General features: G+C 43.7%; 1 protein-coding gene across 2 annotated transcripts; it reads right to left on the bottom strand.

Annotated features, from left to right (window-relative positions):
- Nucleotides 1–1,625: 1,625 nt before the first annotated feature.
- Nucleotides 1,626–12,675, bottom strand: LOC106574410 (male-specific lethal 3 homolog). 2 transcript variants are annotated; one of them, XM_014150282.2, is made up of 12 exons: nucleotides 12,393–12,675; nucleotides 11,602–11,684; nucleotides 11,051–11,146; nucleotides 10,851–10,948; nucleotides 10,623–10,723; nucleotides 10,351–10,473; nucleotides 8,480–8,640; nucleotides 8,055–8,213; nucleotides 7,476–7,798; nucleotides 6,971–7,180; nucleotides 6,723–6,807; nucleotides 1,626–2,628 (listed from the first exon to the last, which is right to left on the bottom strand). In XM_014150282.2, the coding sequence occupies exons 1-12, from the start codon at nucleotides 12,489–12,491 to the stop codon at nucleotides 2,529–2,531; spliced, it is 1,638 nt and encodes a 545-aa protein (XP_014005757.1). In that variant the 5' UTR covers nucleotides 12,492–12,675; the 3' UTR covers nucleotides 1,626–2,528. The 2 variants fall into 2 exon arrangements, with proteins under 2 accessions (XP_014005757.1, XP_014005758.1); XM_014150283.2 differs by having other exon boundaries at nucleotides 10,351–10,470.
- Nucleotides 12,676–14,227: the final 1,552 nt, after the last annotated feature.

Below are 14,227 nucleotides of genomic sequence, written 5' to 3'. Positions count from 1 at the left end.
GCAGACACTTACCACAAGGCAACTGCGTTGGTTAAGCCTACATACTGTATCCTATCATTGCAATCCATCACATTTTCCAGTGATTCCGGAACCTTGGTGTAGTTATCTGGTTGTTCTGAAGAGGGTCAGTGCTAGGCTAGCCGGTGGCGAGATGAGGCTCTAGTCATTCCCTCTGACCCTCAGGGCCTAGAGATGTTTACCACATGATAGGACTGTAATTACAAGTCAAAAGCCACCCTAAGCATTTTCCCTCAAAAAACACCCCAAACACACTATCTAGTCCTCAAACTCTGGGCCTTGAAGCCAGTTCGTCCTTTTTATCATTCTTCCCCTTTAATCAGGGACTGATTTACACCTGGGAACAGGTGGGTGCAATTAATTATCAGGCAGAACAGAAAACCAGCTGTAGTCCGGACCTCGTAGGGTCAGAGTTGAATACCCCTGATTTTGAGGCAATGTGATAGCTTGAGGGAGGGGTTTCAGTCAGAGCAACCAGAACCACTGGAGTTGTTCAGAGCCAAAAATATTCTGTACGTTGATCGCAACACTGGCCTTTACACTCAAGAACCCATATTCAGAGGCAGTGTGTGTGTGTTGGTCAATGTTCAGAGGGTTTCTACAGCAGAAGCTGACAGAGGGGAGACATTGTTTACGGCAGGGTTCCCCAACTGGTGTGCAGGTGATTTTGGCACTGCGGGTGATTTTATTTGGCCCCTCAGTTTTATTTTTTATTGTTGGACAAGACTGTAAAAACACCAGCAAATCAGCTTAAAGTGATTTTATTTCAAATCTGTTCCAAAGTATTCCCACTCATAACAGACATACCGTATACGAGATTGCATACAAATGTAAGTAAGGGTTGAAATGATTATGTTTTAGACAAATATTAGATCCGTTTTGAGCTTCTTAAGGTCAATTTGCAATCTACAAATTCTCAGAAATTATGTTCCGTCCCTGTCAATCATCTAAAATAAAAATTGGCCTACCGCTGAACCTAGTTGATGATCCCTGGTCTACGGGCACTGTGTGTTGGTAGGACCTCCGGCACCTCAAATCAATAGAGCAGCACCAAAATCCAGTGACTGACAGACAGGGCACAACCCAAAACGCTGTGTGCCCATCAAAGGAGGCTGGCTGAAGTCATCCTCTGAAGAACACTGCCTTTGGTCCAGGCTCCCTCCCCTGGGCTGCCCTTCTCAAATATCACACCTGTGAGACCAAAGGCCCTGTTAAATCTCAAACCGTGGCCGATTCACCCTGAGGATAAACCCAACGATCTGCCCTTGTACTTTGCTGTAGTTTAGAACAACCTTTATAGTGAAGAATGTTTCTTTAAGGAAAAAGGGACTCAACTTGAAGGAGAGAAGAACAGCAGAGAATAGGACCAGGATTAAAACGCATGGCGCGTTTTAGCACAGCGATCTACACCGCCGACAATTCACCTTTTAAAAGGCAACAACATTCGCGGAGATTGCATTCACGGTAAACGTTGCGCAGTTCGGCTCAAGGCTCAATTACCTGTTTAGATTTTGCTGCCATATAACACGCCTTGCATTGAATCCCGCCCTAGGTCTTTATGAATCAACAGAACAGCAATATTCATAAACCACATGCAAAAAAAAAAAAACATTGCTCCAACTTTTATTTCAGATAAGACTAATAGAAAACAGACTAAAAGTTGATATTTTTACATTTCCACCTCCGCAGTGTGTTCCTGTTCGAGTCTACAAGTTAAGAGTTTATAATAAAACAAAAACACAATAAGGAATTTATACATCAACTGATTCAACACACTTGACCTTTCTCAAACATTGCGGGTAATGCCATGACAAATATAAATAGGAACACACAGTGGCCATAACCTCACAGCCCCTCTAAGCAAGAGGAACACAGATAGTAGACATTACCAGAGTAATGACATTCTACAAGCATTTAGAAATCGACAACACACACTGAAGCGTGGCTTGGGGCAGCAAGCATGGCGAGTCGAGGAGAAGCCAATAGTCTCACATAGTCACACACAAAGCAAACATATCAAATAGCCCTTCTCTCTGTGTTGGCTTGTCTAGGCGGACGGAGAGAAGGATCAGACGCAGATGCTGTTAGAGAAAGACGGCCAAACGTGGTCCTTGAGCGCAGAGCGAGAGAAAGCAAGACAAAGTCAGCATCATGGGAAAGACCCCAGCAGGGGGTTAGGGTCTACAGCCTAGGAGAACAAGTAGACGTCCATGCTTTAGGTATGGATTGCATCCAGGGAGGTCTAAGGCCAGACTGCCAGGTTGGGGGCTGGGGAGAGTGAGGTACTGGGCCAATCAGAAGCCCAAGACCCTTGCTTTACTTCTTTCCGATAGGCCGGGCAAAACCACATAGCTGCATGGGTTGGATTTAGGAGGGCAAGGGGTGAACATAGAGAGGGCTAATGGCGCAGTCTCAGAGAGGAAGTGAAAGAAAGGGATGGTTTGGGAAGCTGCTCGGAGCTCCCCTCCCAGCAGTGCAGTTCAGGGCGAGGCAGGGTGAGATAAACGGCTTCAGTAAACAGCCCGTGGGTGCTTCATGCAGTATTGGGCCTCCGATGACGACACGTACGCCGACTCCGGGAAAAAGTCCTCGTGGAACTCAGCCAAAAACCTGGGGAGCAGAGAGAGAGGAGGAGGAAGAGTGACAGAGAGAGAGAGAGAGAGAGAGAGAGAGAGAGAGAGAGAGAGAGAAGAAAGAGAGAAGATAGATATAACACCATAACGGGGTCTAATTCACCACACTGAGTAGAAGTATGAAGTTAAGGCTAGTTAACACAGCACGGCCATCAACAGACAGCTCATGCATTTGAAGCAAAGACCACCGTGGGAAATGCATCACTCCCCCGACTACTGTGGATGTCACAGACCAGACTAGTTACTCAGCACTCCCAATCCTGGTGTCTTCCTTCCAACACGGGGCTTGTTAACACCCCTCCCCCACTCCAGGCCTGCAGTCAGTCAGTGCTTTTAGTAACTTGCCTTAAATAACCCAATTCGCCAGAGTTGGAGAGGGAAAATCTCCCCATCTAATCAGTAGGGAAAATAATCCGGAATGTTCTTAGTAACCGCTGCTCAACCAAATCCTCTAAATCTTGCCATCTCATCTTAGCTCTACCCAATCTTCTAATTTGTCTGTAAACAAATTATCCTCATCAGAGGGAGAAATTAAGAGGCGCTCTAACCAGCGACAAATTATTATCATTGTGGAGCACCGAACTAGTCAGTACGGACCACGGGACCGTGGCTCCAGATGTATTTCATTATTTATTGGTCGTCCTATCTATTAGTCAGTGCATTCGTCGAGCAAAGGCCGTAAAGTTGAACCAGATTTCTCTGCAGATGTTAGATATGGACACATTTTTATAGGAGTGCAGCTGGGCGGACACAGGCATCCTCGTTCTCATACACATTAGGCACTCTCTCGCTCTCCCTCCACAGTGGTGGAAAAAGTACCCAATTCTCATACTTGAGTAAAAGTAAAGATACCTTAATAGAAAATGACTCAAGTAAAATACTACTTGAGTAAAAGTCGGAAAGTATTTGGGTTTTAAATATACTTTAGTATCAAAAGTAAAAGTATAAATCATTTTAAATTCCTTATATTAAAACAAACCAGATGGCACAATTGCCATTTGTTTATTATATTTATGGAGAACCAGGGGCACAATCCAACACTCAGACATCATTTACAAACTAAGCACTTGTGTTTAGTGATTCCGCCAGATGAGAGGCGGTAGGGATGACCAGGGATGTTCTCTTGATAAGTGTGTGAATTGGACCATTTTCCAGTCCCGCTACGCATTCAAAATGAAATTAGGACTTTTGGGTGTCAGGGAAAATGTAGAGTAAAAAGTACATTATTTTCCTTTGGAATGTTGTGAAGTTAAAGTTGTAAAAAACAAATAGTAAAGTACAGACACCCCCCAAAAAAGACTTAAGTAGTACTTTAAAGTATTTTTACACCACTGTCCCTCCCTCTGCATCACGGAAACACACCAGACGATTCACCATTCTTCCAGAGATCCGTCCGTGTGCCCAAACCCGGCATGCACTTCTCCACTTTGCTACAGTCAACATCCAGTCAGGTTTTATTCCCTTCCTGTCTCTCACTAGTCTGAAGAGACCTCCTTTCTAAAGATATTAGTTTTCAATCCGTAGCAGACTAAAATAAATGGGATTTAACTTCAGCTGTTCACGCCCATCGTAGGCAGGCATCAATATATTGCTTAAAGCATCCAACATTATTTCTCTGAACCCTCCTGTATTTTCAGACAAGTAACCAGGTATCCATCCAATTAGCGACAGATTTTCATGCGAATATTCCAAAATCTGCACAAAGCCAATGTGCATTGACTTGTCGCGGATAAAAACCAAAGCACAAAATTGTCTTTTTCGCTTACGTTTTCATGTATCGAATAAAAATCAGAATTTCATCACATTTTCAACCTTGTCGATAGTTTTATGACAAAAACAGTTGCGTTAAATAGCAAATGCGCCTAGTCTGGTCTTGGCACGTGTGGTTTAGCCAACAGCTTGCCGATAGTGCTGGTAGGCTAGTCCACATGAGAATAATATTTTTATTTGTCAAATGGCAGTCAAGCATCGATCATGTCACCAGAGTAATACCTTTGATATTTATTGGAAAGGAGCATCAAGCTCATATCGTACACTTTCACCACCCTGTGAAGTACATCATAGCTTAATAAACTGCATGGTTTCCCCAGAGTCGTATTGGGAGGACCCCACACCATGTCATCGCGTGACTCCCAAGTTTACTTCGAGATTATGGTTATTATAACAATATTTGTGCATAAAGGCCTTTCCACCGCCATTTCTCACATCATTTTACTGACACAAAAAGATCCCACCATATCAAATGAACAAATTAATCAAATTATACAGAAACTTCCTGTTTCCATCACAGCTGTCACGATTCTTTTTATACGGAATGACTTCACTTGCATAAAACATTGTGGATGGAAACGTGTTTATTGTCAATAAAAAGATGACACTAGTGGAAGAAGCCCCTAATAGACTATTGAGACGGACCCAGCTGCGAGAAGGAGTCGTATGTCCCTCTCTGTGCAACAGCGCTGAGCGGTGGCTGGAGGGGAAACTGCAGGCGTTTGATTAATGAAGGAGAGAGAATAAATCCCCTAGGTTTGGGGACAGCTGAAGATCGCTGGGCAGGATTTAAAGATTAGAATCGCAGGCTTGTGTAACGCCCACTCAACTCCCTTCACTTTAATGTAGTCCGACAGTCTCTCACACACACACACACACACACACACACACACACACACACACACACACACACACACAGACAGATGCAGGTGCGCGCGCACACACACACACACAGAGAGGTGCATGCACAGACACAAAAACAGCAAATCAATCCCTCTGCATAAATAACATCGCAAGCCATCGTCGACTGATCACATCCTGTTAGACGATATTATGGCTACAATAACCGTGGCAGGCATGCAGTCTGAGCCAGCTTACAGGTCAGTGAGCACTTTTTCCACTCAGTGAGCTGCATGAATCACACAGAGAGTTGCTACCTAATAGCATTACACCACAGTTAACTGCCCCGGTGTATGCACTAGACTTCAGGTGACGGGGCTAACACTGGATAGGCGGAGAGGATTGTGTGCGCGTGTCAGCAGATCAATGCACACTGTACTCCCATTGCTCCCAACAGGGACCCCCATTCCTCTCTAAGATATACAAAAAGCCCCCAGGGGGAAAAACCCATCTCTCTATTCTCCGGCTGCACTGTCCACCATTTTTTTTTATTATAGGCTAACGTACATGTTACAGCAGAGGTCCATCAAGCTGCCGCAGCGTCCAAACATTTCTGCATGCTAAGCTAACGTTAGTACGTCAGAGGCCCATCAAGTGGAAACCACTCACCAGGCTAGCTAAATGAGCACGTCCAAAGAAATGCTGACGTGGGCAGTATCGTGTCGCAGTGATCAAAGGAAGTCTATCATGGAACTGTCATCGGCACGGCAACTAAACGGCAGCCTGTCCCTTCCTGCAAGGCGGCCGGCCCAATTATACACCAGGCAGTGATTGACTGGCGGATAACGGACTTCGCCCAGTCAGTGTCACTAATCCTGGAGACTGGTTTATTGTGCATCTTCGGTTCCACTGTGCGTTAATTTGGCTTGAGGGGTTATTAAAGGAATAAGGCCTGAGGAGGTGTGGTATATGGCCAATATACCACGGCTAAGGGCTGTTCTTCTGCATGACGCAACGTGGAGTTCCTGGATGCAGACCTTAGCTGTGGTATATTGACCATATACCACAAACACCGAGGTGCCTTAATGCTATTATAATCTTGTTAGCAACATAATTACAACAGTATATAGTAATTTGTTATACCCGTGGTATACCACAGCTTTTGGCCAATCACTATTCAGAGCTCAAACCACACAGTTTAGAAAATGTGATTTTTGACCTTTATTTAACCAGGAAGGTTATTGCCAAGACATTTCCTTCTTAAATAGTCACCTGACATTGGCTTTACGGCAGCACAAGGAAATGTTCCAGGCCTAGATTGTATGGAGGTGAGCTATGGCAGCCAAAATAAGAGATTATTGTAGTCCTGGTTCTAGCCTAGTTATGGTGTGTGGTTGATCACTAAAAGAAGAATGAAAGTAAAGAAAACATGTGATTATTCTATAATTAGATGGGAGGTACCTGAGGAAGAGCTCCAGGTGTTTGACCAGGGCCCTTAGGTTCTTCTCTGGGATTTGCATCTTCCCCAGGATCTCTGGCAGCTTCACTGTATGAGGGGAATAAACAAGATTGAAAGAGAACGAGTGACTGGAGGCTATATTGAACTAAACAACAATCCCTGTTTCCCCACACACACACACACACACACACACACACACACACACACACACACACACACACAGAGAGAAAGGGCTTAGGCGGACACCTACCGAAGAGGCGTAGGAGGTGCTGTGAGCCGTACAAGTAGGAAGGTGGGGGAGGCTGGTCACTCTGGGGGTAGTTATCAGGGGTCAGCTTCCAGCTCAGGACCTCGTTGAGCTCATTGTTCCGTCGGCTCTCCAGGCCAGAGAAGACGCCGCTGCCCTCCTTGCTGGGCGTCTGGGGCAACGGAGAGGACGAGCCACTGTGGACAGGGGTTTCTGGGAAGGGGACAGGAGGGCAGACAATCAACTGATGGCGTGGGTGGAGGACAACATCGGCATGGACACTTCAGAAACAGACATTTACTGTGTGCTGTAGCACTGAGAAGCTGTGCGCAGACAATATTCCATGTGTTTGGGAGAGTACTGTAATGTATGACAACAGGGAAGAGTGCCATCTAGAGGATAGATATGGTCATTACAACAACAGAGGCAACGAGTGACATTGCACAAAGTAAAGCACTACACGATCAACTGTTTATTCTGTGATTGAGTGTGTTTTCTTGCCACTCACTCTTCTCCAGATTGAGGAAGAACTTGGGCAGCTGGGCAGGCGTGTCGAGGCTGGCGAGGCGGCGTTTGGGCTGGGGTGAGGTCGTAGCGCTGCCGCTGCCCCCCTCGCCCGCCATGCGCTCGCCCCCAGAGGTGTGGCGTGTGGAGCGCCGCAGGGACTGGGGGGCGTCGGGGTCGGCCGCGGAGGCACAGCGCCGGCGTTTGGGCGTGGTGGTGGGGTTTGCCGTGGTGGTAGAGGCCTCGCTCAGGGCCGGTTGGCTGTCGGTGGACTGGGGGGTGGAGGGGTTGTGGCCCGAGGGGCTGGGGGTGCGCTCACGCAGGGTCCTGGGGTGGAGATGATCAAAGAAAGACCAGTTTGGTAATGACATCCAACATCACAAAACCAAAGAAACGTACAATAATTTGTCACTGGCATTTTCATCTTAGGTCAGATATACAAACTGGACAAATGGCCTGATGTACTTAGCGTCTTCCAACAGTGAAACGTTTTCAACTTCATTTTGTTTAGTTTTCCCACCTGAAAATGACCCGATGTTAATTATTCAAGAAGACTGCATACATAGCCTGATGTCGGTCTTACTTGCTGGAGCTGGCTGTGTTGTCCCGGATAGGCAGGAAAAACTTGGAGGAGCTGACTTTCTTGAACTGAGCGTGCTCGTTGGGGTACAGGAGGATCATGGGAAGGGTGAAGTCGAAGGTGATTCTCAGGCCGTCCACCATCTCCTTGCAAAGCTCCTCACTGAAACAAAATGGTGACTTCTAGCTACTATCACAAAGATAATTTCATCCACGATGACCATGTTCGAGAGCATCGAATCTTATTGGTAATATTGTGACTGACATACTTGATCTACAAATAACACTGAGTAGTTATTTATGATGCAAGGTGATTTGTAGATCAGTCAGTTGGCAGGTGCCTGCAATGTCAAAAAAAAAAAAAAAAACATTATGTAGCCCATGGGAGGCGAAAAGGCTAATGGGAAATGTTGTGCTTTGGGGACTCACTTCTTCTCTGGAGGAACATAGTGAGGACTGAGGCTGGTCTGGGCGGTGCTCTGGTGACTTCTGTACCTCTCATTGGCAGAGAAGGCTGCGTTGAAGGCAAAGTGCTTCACGTATGATTCCAAGATGTTCAATATGTTCATCTGGCACGGAAGCTTCACCAACTGGGGAGAAAAAGAACAAGGCCCTTCATGATCACAGCTCATTGGCAGTGAGATGTTGAATTGTCAAAAGTCAAGGGTCGCATTCAGTAGGGTACATCGAGGCAAAAAAAATTGCTACAGAAAATGACAAATCTGTGTTCTATTGGACTAGTTCAGTTAGTACCTCCCCATTTTTATACATTTTGTCCCTACTGAACGTGACCAATATCTCAGGATTTGGAGGGTTAGGAATAGGTATATGACACTACAATAAAGTGGGTGTTATCTTTGTTTAATCTGTTGTGGTATAGGGGGCAGTATTTTCACGGCCGGATAAAAAACGTACCCGATTTAATCTGGTTACTACTCCTGCCCAGAAACTAGAATATGCATATAATTGGATAGAAAACACTCTAAAGTTTCTAAAACTGTTTGAATGGTGTCTGTGAGTATAACAGAACTCATATGGCAGGCCAAAACCTGAGAAGATTCCATACAGGAAGTGCCCTGTCTGACAATTTGTTGTCCTTCTGTTGCATCTCTATCAAAAATACAGCATCTGTGCTGTAACGTGACACTTTCTAAGGCTTCCATTGGCTCTCTAAAGCCGCCAGAAAGTGGTATGGGATGTCTGCTGTCTCTGGGCAAAGTACAGCAGCTCTGTTTGTGAGTGGTCAGCCTGGGGACAGTGAGACTGAGATGCGCGTTCACGAGACTTCTCAATTTTTTTCTTTCAGCCTTTGAATGAATACAACGTTGCCCGGTTGGAATATTATCGCTATTTTACGAGAAAAGTAGCATAAAAATGTATTTTAAACAGCGTTTGACATGCTTCTAAGTACGGTAATGGAATATTTTGAATTTTTTTGTCACGAAATGCGCTCGCGCGTCACCGTTTGGATAGTTACCTGAACGCATGAACAAAACGGCGGTATTTGGATATAACTATGGATTATTTGGAACCAAAACAACATTTGTTGTTGAAGTAGATGTCCTGGGAGTGCATTCTGACGAAGAACAGCAAAGGTAATCCAATTTTTCTAATAGTAATTCTGAGTTTAGGTGACCCCGAAGTTGGCAGATGTCAAAATAGCTAGCCTTGATGGCCGAGCTATATACTCAGAATATTGAAAAATGTGCTTTCGCCAAAAAGCTATTTTAAAATCGGACATAGCAATTGCATAAAGGAGTTCTGTATCTATAATTCTTAAAATAATTGTTATGTATTTTGTCAACGTTTATCGTGAGTAATTTAGTAAATTTACCGGAAGTTTTCGGTGGGTATGCTAGTTCTGAACATCACATGCTAATGTAAAAAGCTGTTTTTTGATATAAATATGAACTTGATTGAACAAAACATGCATGTATTGTATAACATAATGTCCTAGGAGTATCATCTGATGAAGATCAAAGGTTAGTGCTGCATTTAGCTGTGATTTGGGTTTATGTGACATATATGCTTGCTTGGAAAATGGCTGTGTGATTATTTGTGTCTATGTACTCTCCTAACATAATCTAATGTTTTGCTTTCGCTGTAAAGCCTTTTGGAAATCGAACAACGTGGTTCGATTCAGGAGAAGTGTATCTATAAAATGGTTTAAAATAGTTCTATGTTTGAGAACTTTGAATTATGACATTTTGTAGTTTTAAATTTGGCGCTCTGATTTGTCACTGGCTGTTGAATAGTGTGGGACGATTTTGTCCCACCTCCCCTAGAGGTTAATGACACACCTTCTTCCTCTTGTTGATGTAGTAGCAGTCATCCTCCAGTTTCTTCTTGAGAACCTCAGGGATGTCTATGTTGATGGTCTTGTCCTCACTCTCCATCTTAGCGTGAGCTTCCTGCTCTTCCTGCTGGAGATAGATGGGCAAACAGTCAGATCCATCCAGCCATTTTGTCAAAATGTGTATTTCTGACAATGTCAATAGAACAACCGAGTTGATAGGTTATGTATTAAGAAAACATATTTGTCTGTCGTACTCTATAACTCAAAACACATTACCATTTTGTCCAAATCTTCGGAAGAGTCGCTCTCCTCGCTTTTCAAAGATTCAGGATCCTCGGAATCGTCCGGGTCACTATTGTCTGAAGACGTAATCAAACCTGAAAGATACCCCCACCAAAAAAGTACATGTCATTTTAGCTTGCAAGCCATTTCCAATGAAAAGACATTCTGATAAACTACTTTGCACTAGCACTAGTTTGCGTGTGACGAAACAGTCAAACTCACATGCGTCATCACTCTCTTCCTTCTCTTCAGGAAGTGTCTTCAGAGCTGACTCAACACCGGGTAGACGACGACGTCTCTTCCCCCATCCCTTTCTCCTCCTGTGGGTTGAAGTGGACATAGTTAGACAGGACACTTGCACCAAATCTGCAGTCAAGCCTAATGCTTACTTTTCCGATCTTCTCCAATGGAGACAAACTTACATGCGAGCCACAGCTTTACGAGCCAGTTTACGTTGTAATTTGCGATTTTCGTCAGTTTCCCTGAGCACATGGTCTTCTGCTGCCAATCGATCCCAACTGTAGCACAACAAAAAACAACAGATGATGAGTACCTCCCCTTCCAATTCAAGCTGCATGCAGTTGGCATAACAGCATTGTCTAAGTGATAAAGGACAAAGCTCCACTGAAGGTTTCTCTCCACACTCAATGATTTCCACCATATAGACAGCTAAAGCCATTGACAACTACGTACTGTTTAAGGGATTGTTAAATAAAACGTACCACTATGTTTAGCCGACTGTAGAAGATTTCGACCAGTAGCTTGCAAAGTAAACATTATCAGCTAACAGTATGTTGGAAAATGAGCCCTTTTGCTGCTCGACAGGCAGAGCCCACAAAGGATGGGGAAATGAACCTAAACCACTCATAGAAACAGGGAATGACCCTCCCATCCATCCATCCATCCCATCCTCCTCCCCAGTATCCCTTCTTCAAGCCCACCAACTCAGACTGTGTCTTGTGTGTGAGTTTACCTTCTGTTCCAACCATTGAAGTGAATCAGGTATTCTGGGGCTCGCTTTCCACGTTCATCTTTGCCAATTACAACATCGACGACCTAAAACATACAATTCCAGAAATGAACGTTAGCGGTAGCCGACAAACTCAAGTTGGCGTGTAACAGACAGCAGGCAAATGTATCGCCACATCTAGACAGCTAGCTAACAGTACGTTAGCTAACGTTACATTACTAATTGGCGCTAGCTCGCTAATGTTATGTAAACAAAGGGTTGGCTGATTGTAATTTGTTGCCCTGGCCTTGCACATAGCATGGGTTAACGTTAGCTAGCCTATGTTAATTCACCATTGGTGGTTAACGTTACCGCTAGCTAGTTTAACGTTACTTCCAACGTTAGCGGACAGTTGTTGTTATGACAGTTAACGTTAGCTACTTAGTTGGCTAAATGTAGCAGCTACGAGCTAGCTAAAAAATAATATACCCGCGTTAACTTGGCTACAGCATGTGCAGAGATTAGCAACAAACAACACGGCTGCAGCCATTATTGATGGCCTCGTTTTTGCCATAAACCTACCAGTTAATGGTACGTTAGCCTAATAGCAAACGTTAGCCTTTTAGCAGCTAGCTAGCATGGCAACCTCGATCGGGCCTTCTGTGGTCTGTCCGGATATATCAAATAAACATGTCTAACTTAGCTACAGTATTGGATAAAGCCATAAAAACCGGCAATCAAAATGTTTGGGAATTGCATGCTGTATCAGTCTTGTGACCGCAAACAAACTATTGGCTAAACAACAAGCCAATTACCTTAGCATCATAGAGTACTTTAGCCTTCGTAGGGTCAGGTTCGAAACATAGGACTTTTTCTCCTTTGTGGAATTTAAATTTCATTCCCCGGGAGTTCATTTGTTCGTCATAGCGAGCAGGAGAGGAGGCATCTGGACCCCCCGCTCCTTAACCCTTTCCCTGCCGGGCTGTATCCAAAGGGGTCTTTGAAAAAAATATGGAGATGGCGCTAGGACACAACTCATCAAACGAATCCGTAATAGGGAATTTCTAGTTTGGTCCTTCGTGGACGCCGTAGAAATAAACAGTACATAAATTGACCAGCAGAGGGCGTTCGTTATTCAAAGATGATCTTACTAATATTTATGTTTGCCAGGGTGCTGAGGTGACATGTAGCCCTCCCTATAATAAATCAAAAGTTTGTCCAAGTAGCTAAAAAATAACGCAACAAAGGATAACCAGTAACAATTAAGAGTTGTGTCAACAAAATACGCTTTTTCCAGCCTGAGCTTGTTTAAAACCAAGGTATATCTGTTTACATCACCCTGAAGAAGGCACAGTGATGCTGAAGCATTGGTGGTTTACCCAATAAATGACTGGGAGTTTATATATATATATTTATATATATATACTGTATATAGAGAGTGTGTGACTCTCTTTATTGTACTTTTTATTATTTTTATAGCTTACAGTTTATTCGCTGTTAGTCAGCACCGCTACACTAAATAATATTCTCTGGGTGTGCGCCAGCTCATGCTTTTTTATCACATATTGTAAACAAAAACATTTTGATAGGGTTCAGATTGTGAATGTTTACTCAGCTTAATTTTCATTTTTTATTTCATTTCACCTTTATTTAACCATGCAGGCCAGTTCTCATTTACAACAGCGACCTGGCCAAGATAAAGCAAAGCAGTGCGACAAAAACAACACAGAGTTACACATGGGATAAACAATCGTACAGTCAATAACACAATAGAGAAATCTGTATACAGTGTGTGCAAATGAAGTAAGGAGGTAATGCAATAAATAGGCCAATAGTGGCGAAGTAATTACCATTTAGCAATTTACACTGGAGTGATAGATGTGCAGATGAGGATGTGCAGGTAGAAATACAGGTGTGCAAAAGAGCAGAAAAACCAAAACAAATATGGGGCTCATTCTTTTCTAAATTTGGAGACCGAACTAGAACCATTTCAGTTTTCAGATGAAAAAACAGAGAGCGAGAGACTGTGAGAGATAGAGAGACTCTGAAGGAAATCCCTCTTTGTATAGCCTAGCTGCATTTGTGTGTATGATGCCTTGTATGCTCAACCTCTTATCAGTGCCAGTGTGTGTTTTTTTCCATTCTGACTGAAACCATCAGGCTATCTCTGCTGTCACATCTGTCACCACACCGACGTGTGACACGAAGAAGACCTGCATTCACTGTGCAATTCTAATGAGTGACACATTTAGCTCAGTCAACTCACAAGGTCGGGATTATATGTCATAGCCTACTTAATTAGCCTAACACACTACATATGTTTACTGTAGGCCAGAGTAGGTTACTGATGAAGTAGGCTACCTGTTTCTTGCCTTATGGCTAGACAAGTGACAGACTTCTCCAATTATAATGAATTAGAGCAGAACAGTTTCTTTGTTAAATGTCTTTACTTTACAGCCAATTGGACTGCTATTATCTATAAACACATTTTTATAAAAGTGTTTTTTAATTATATTTGGTTTCTCGTGGCTGATGCCCACCAAAGTATATTAGAAACCATTCTACTTGGTCCATTCCCAGCACCCCTCCCATCCTAATGTAACCCCTGCAGGCTGTTTTAGCCCCATTCCTCTATTAATTAAATATGTGG

The sequence above is a fragment of the Salmo salar genome, chromosome ssa16 (genome assembly GCF_905237065.1).
Source record: "Salmo salar chromosome ssa16, Ssal_v3.1, whole genome shotgun sequence".
In the NCBI taxonomy this organism is placed as follows: domain Eukaryota; kingdom Metazoa; phylum Chordata; class Actinopteri; order Salmoniformes; family Salmonidae; genus Salmo; species Salmo salar.
This window is presented reverse-complemented; position numbering and strand designations above follow the sequence as displayed.

Coding starts and splice junctions, on each gene's coding strand:
- LOC106574410 (XM_014150282.2), bottom strand. CDS start 12,491: ATGAACTCCCGGGGAATGAAATTTAAATTCCACAAAGGAGAAAAAGTC. Junction 10,474..10,622: donor CCGAAGATTTGGACAAAATG/GTAATGTGTTTT, acceptor ATCTATCTCCAG/CAGGAAGAGCAGGAAGCTCA. Junction 7,181..7,475: donor CTTCCTCAATCTGGAGAAGA/GTGAGTGGCAAG, acceptor TCCCCTTCCCAG/AAACCCCTGTCCACAGTGGC.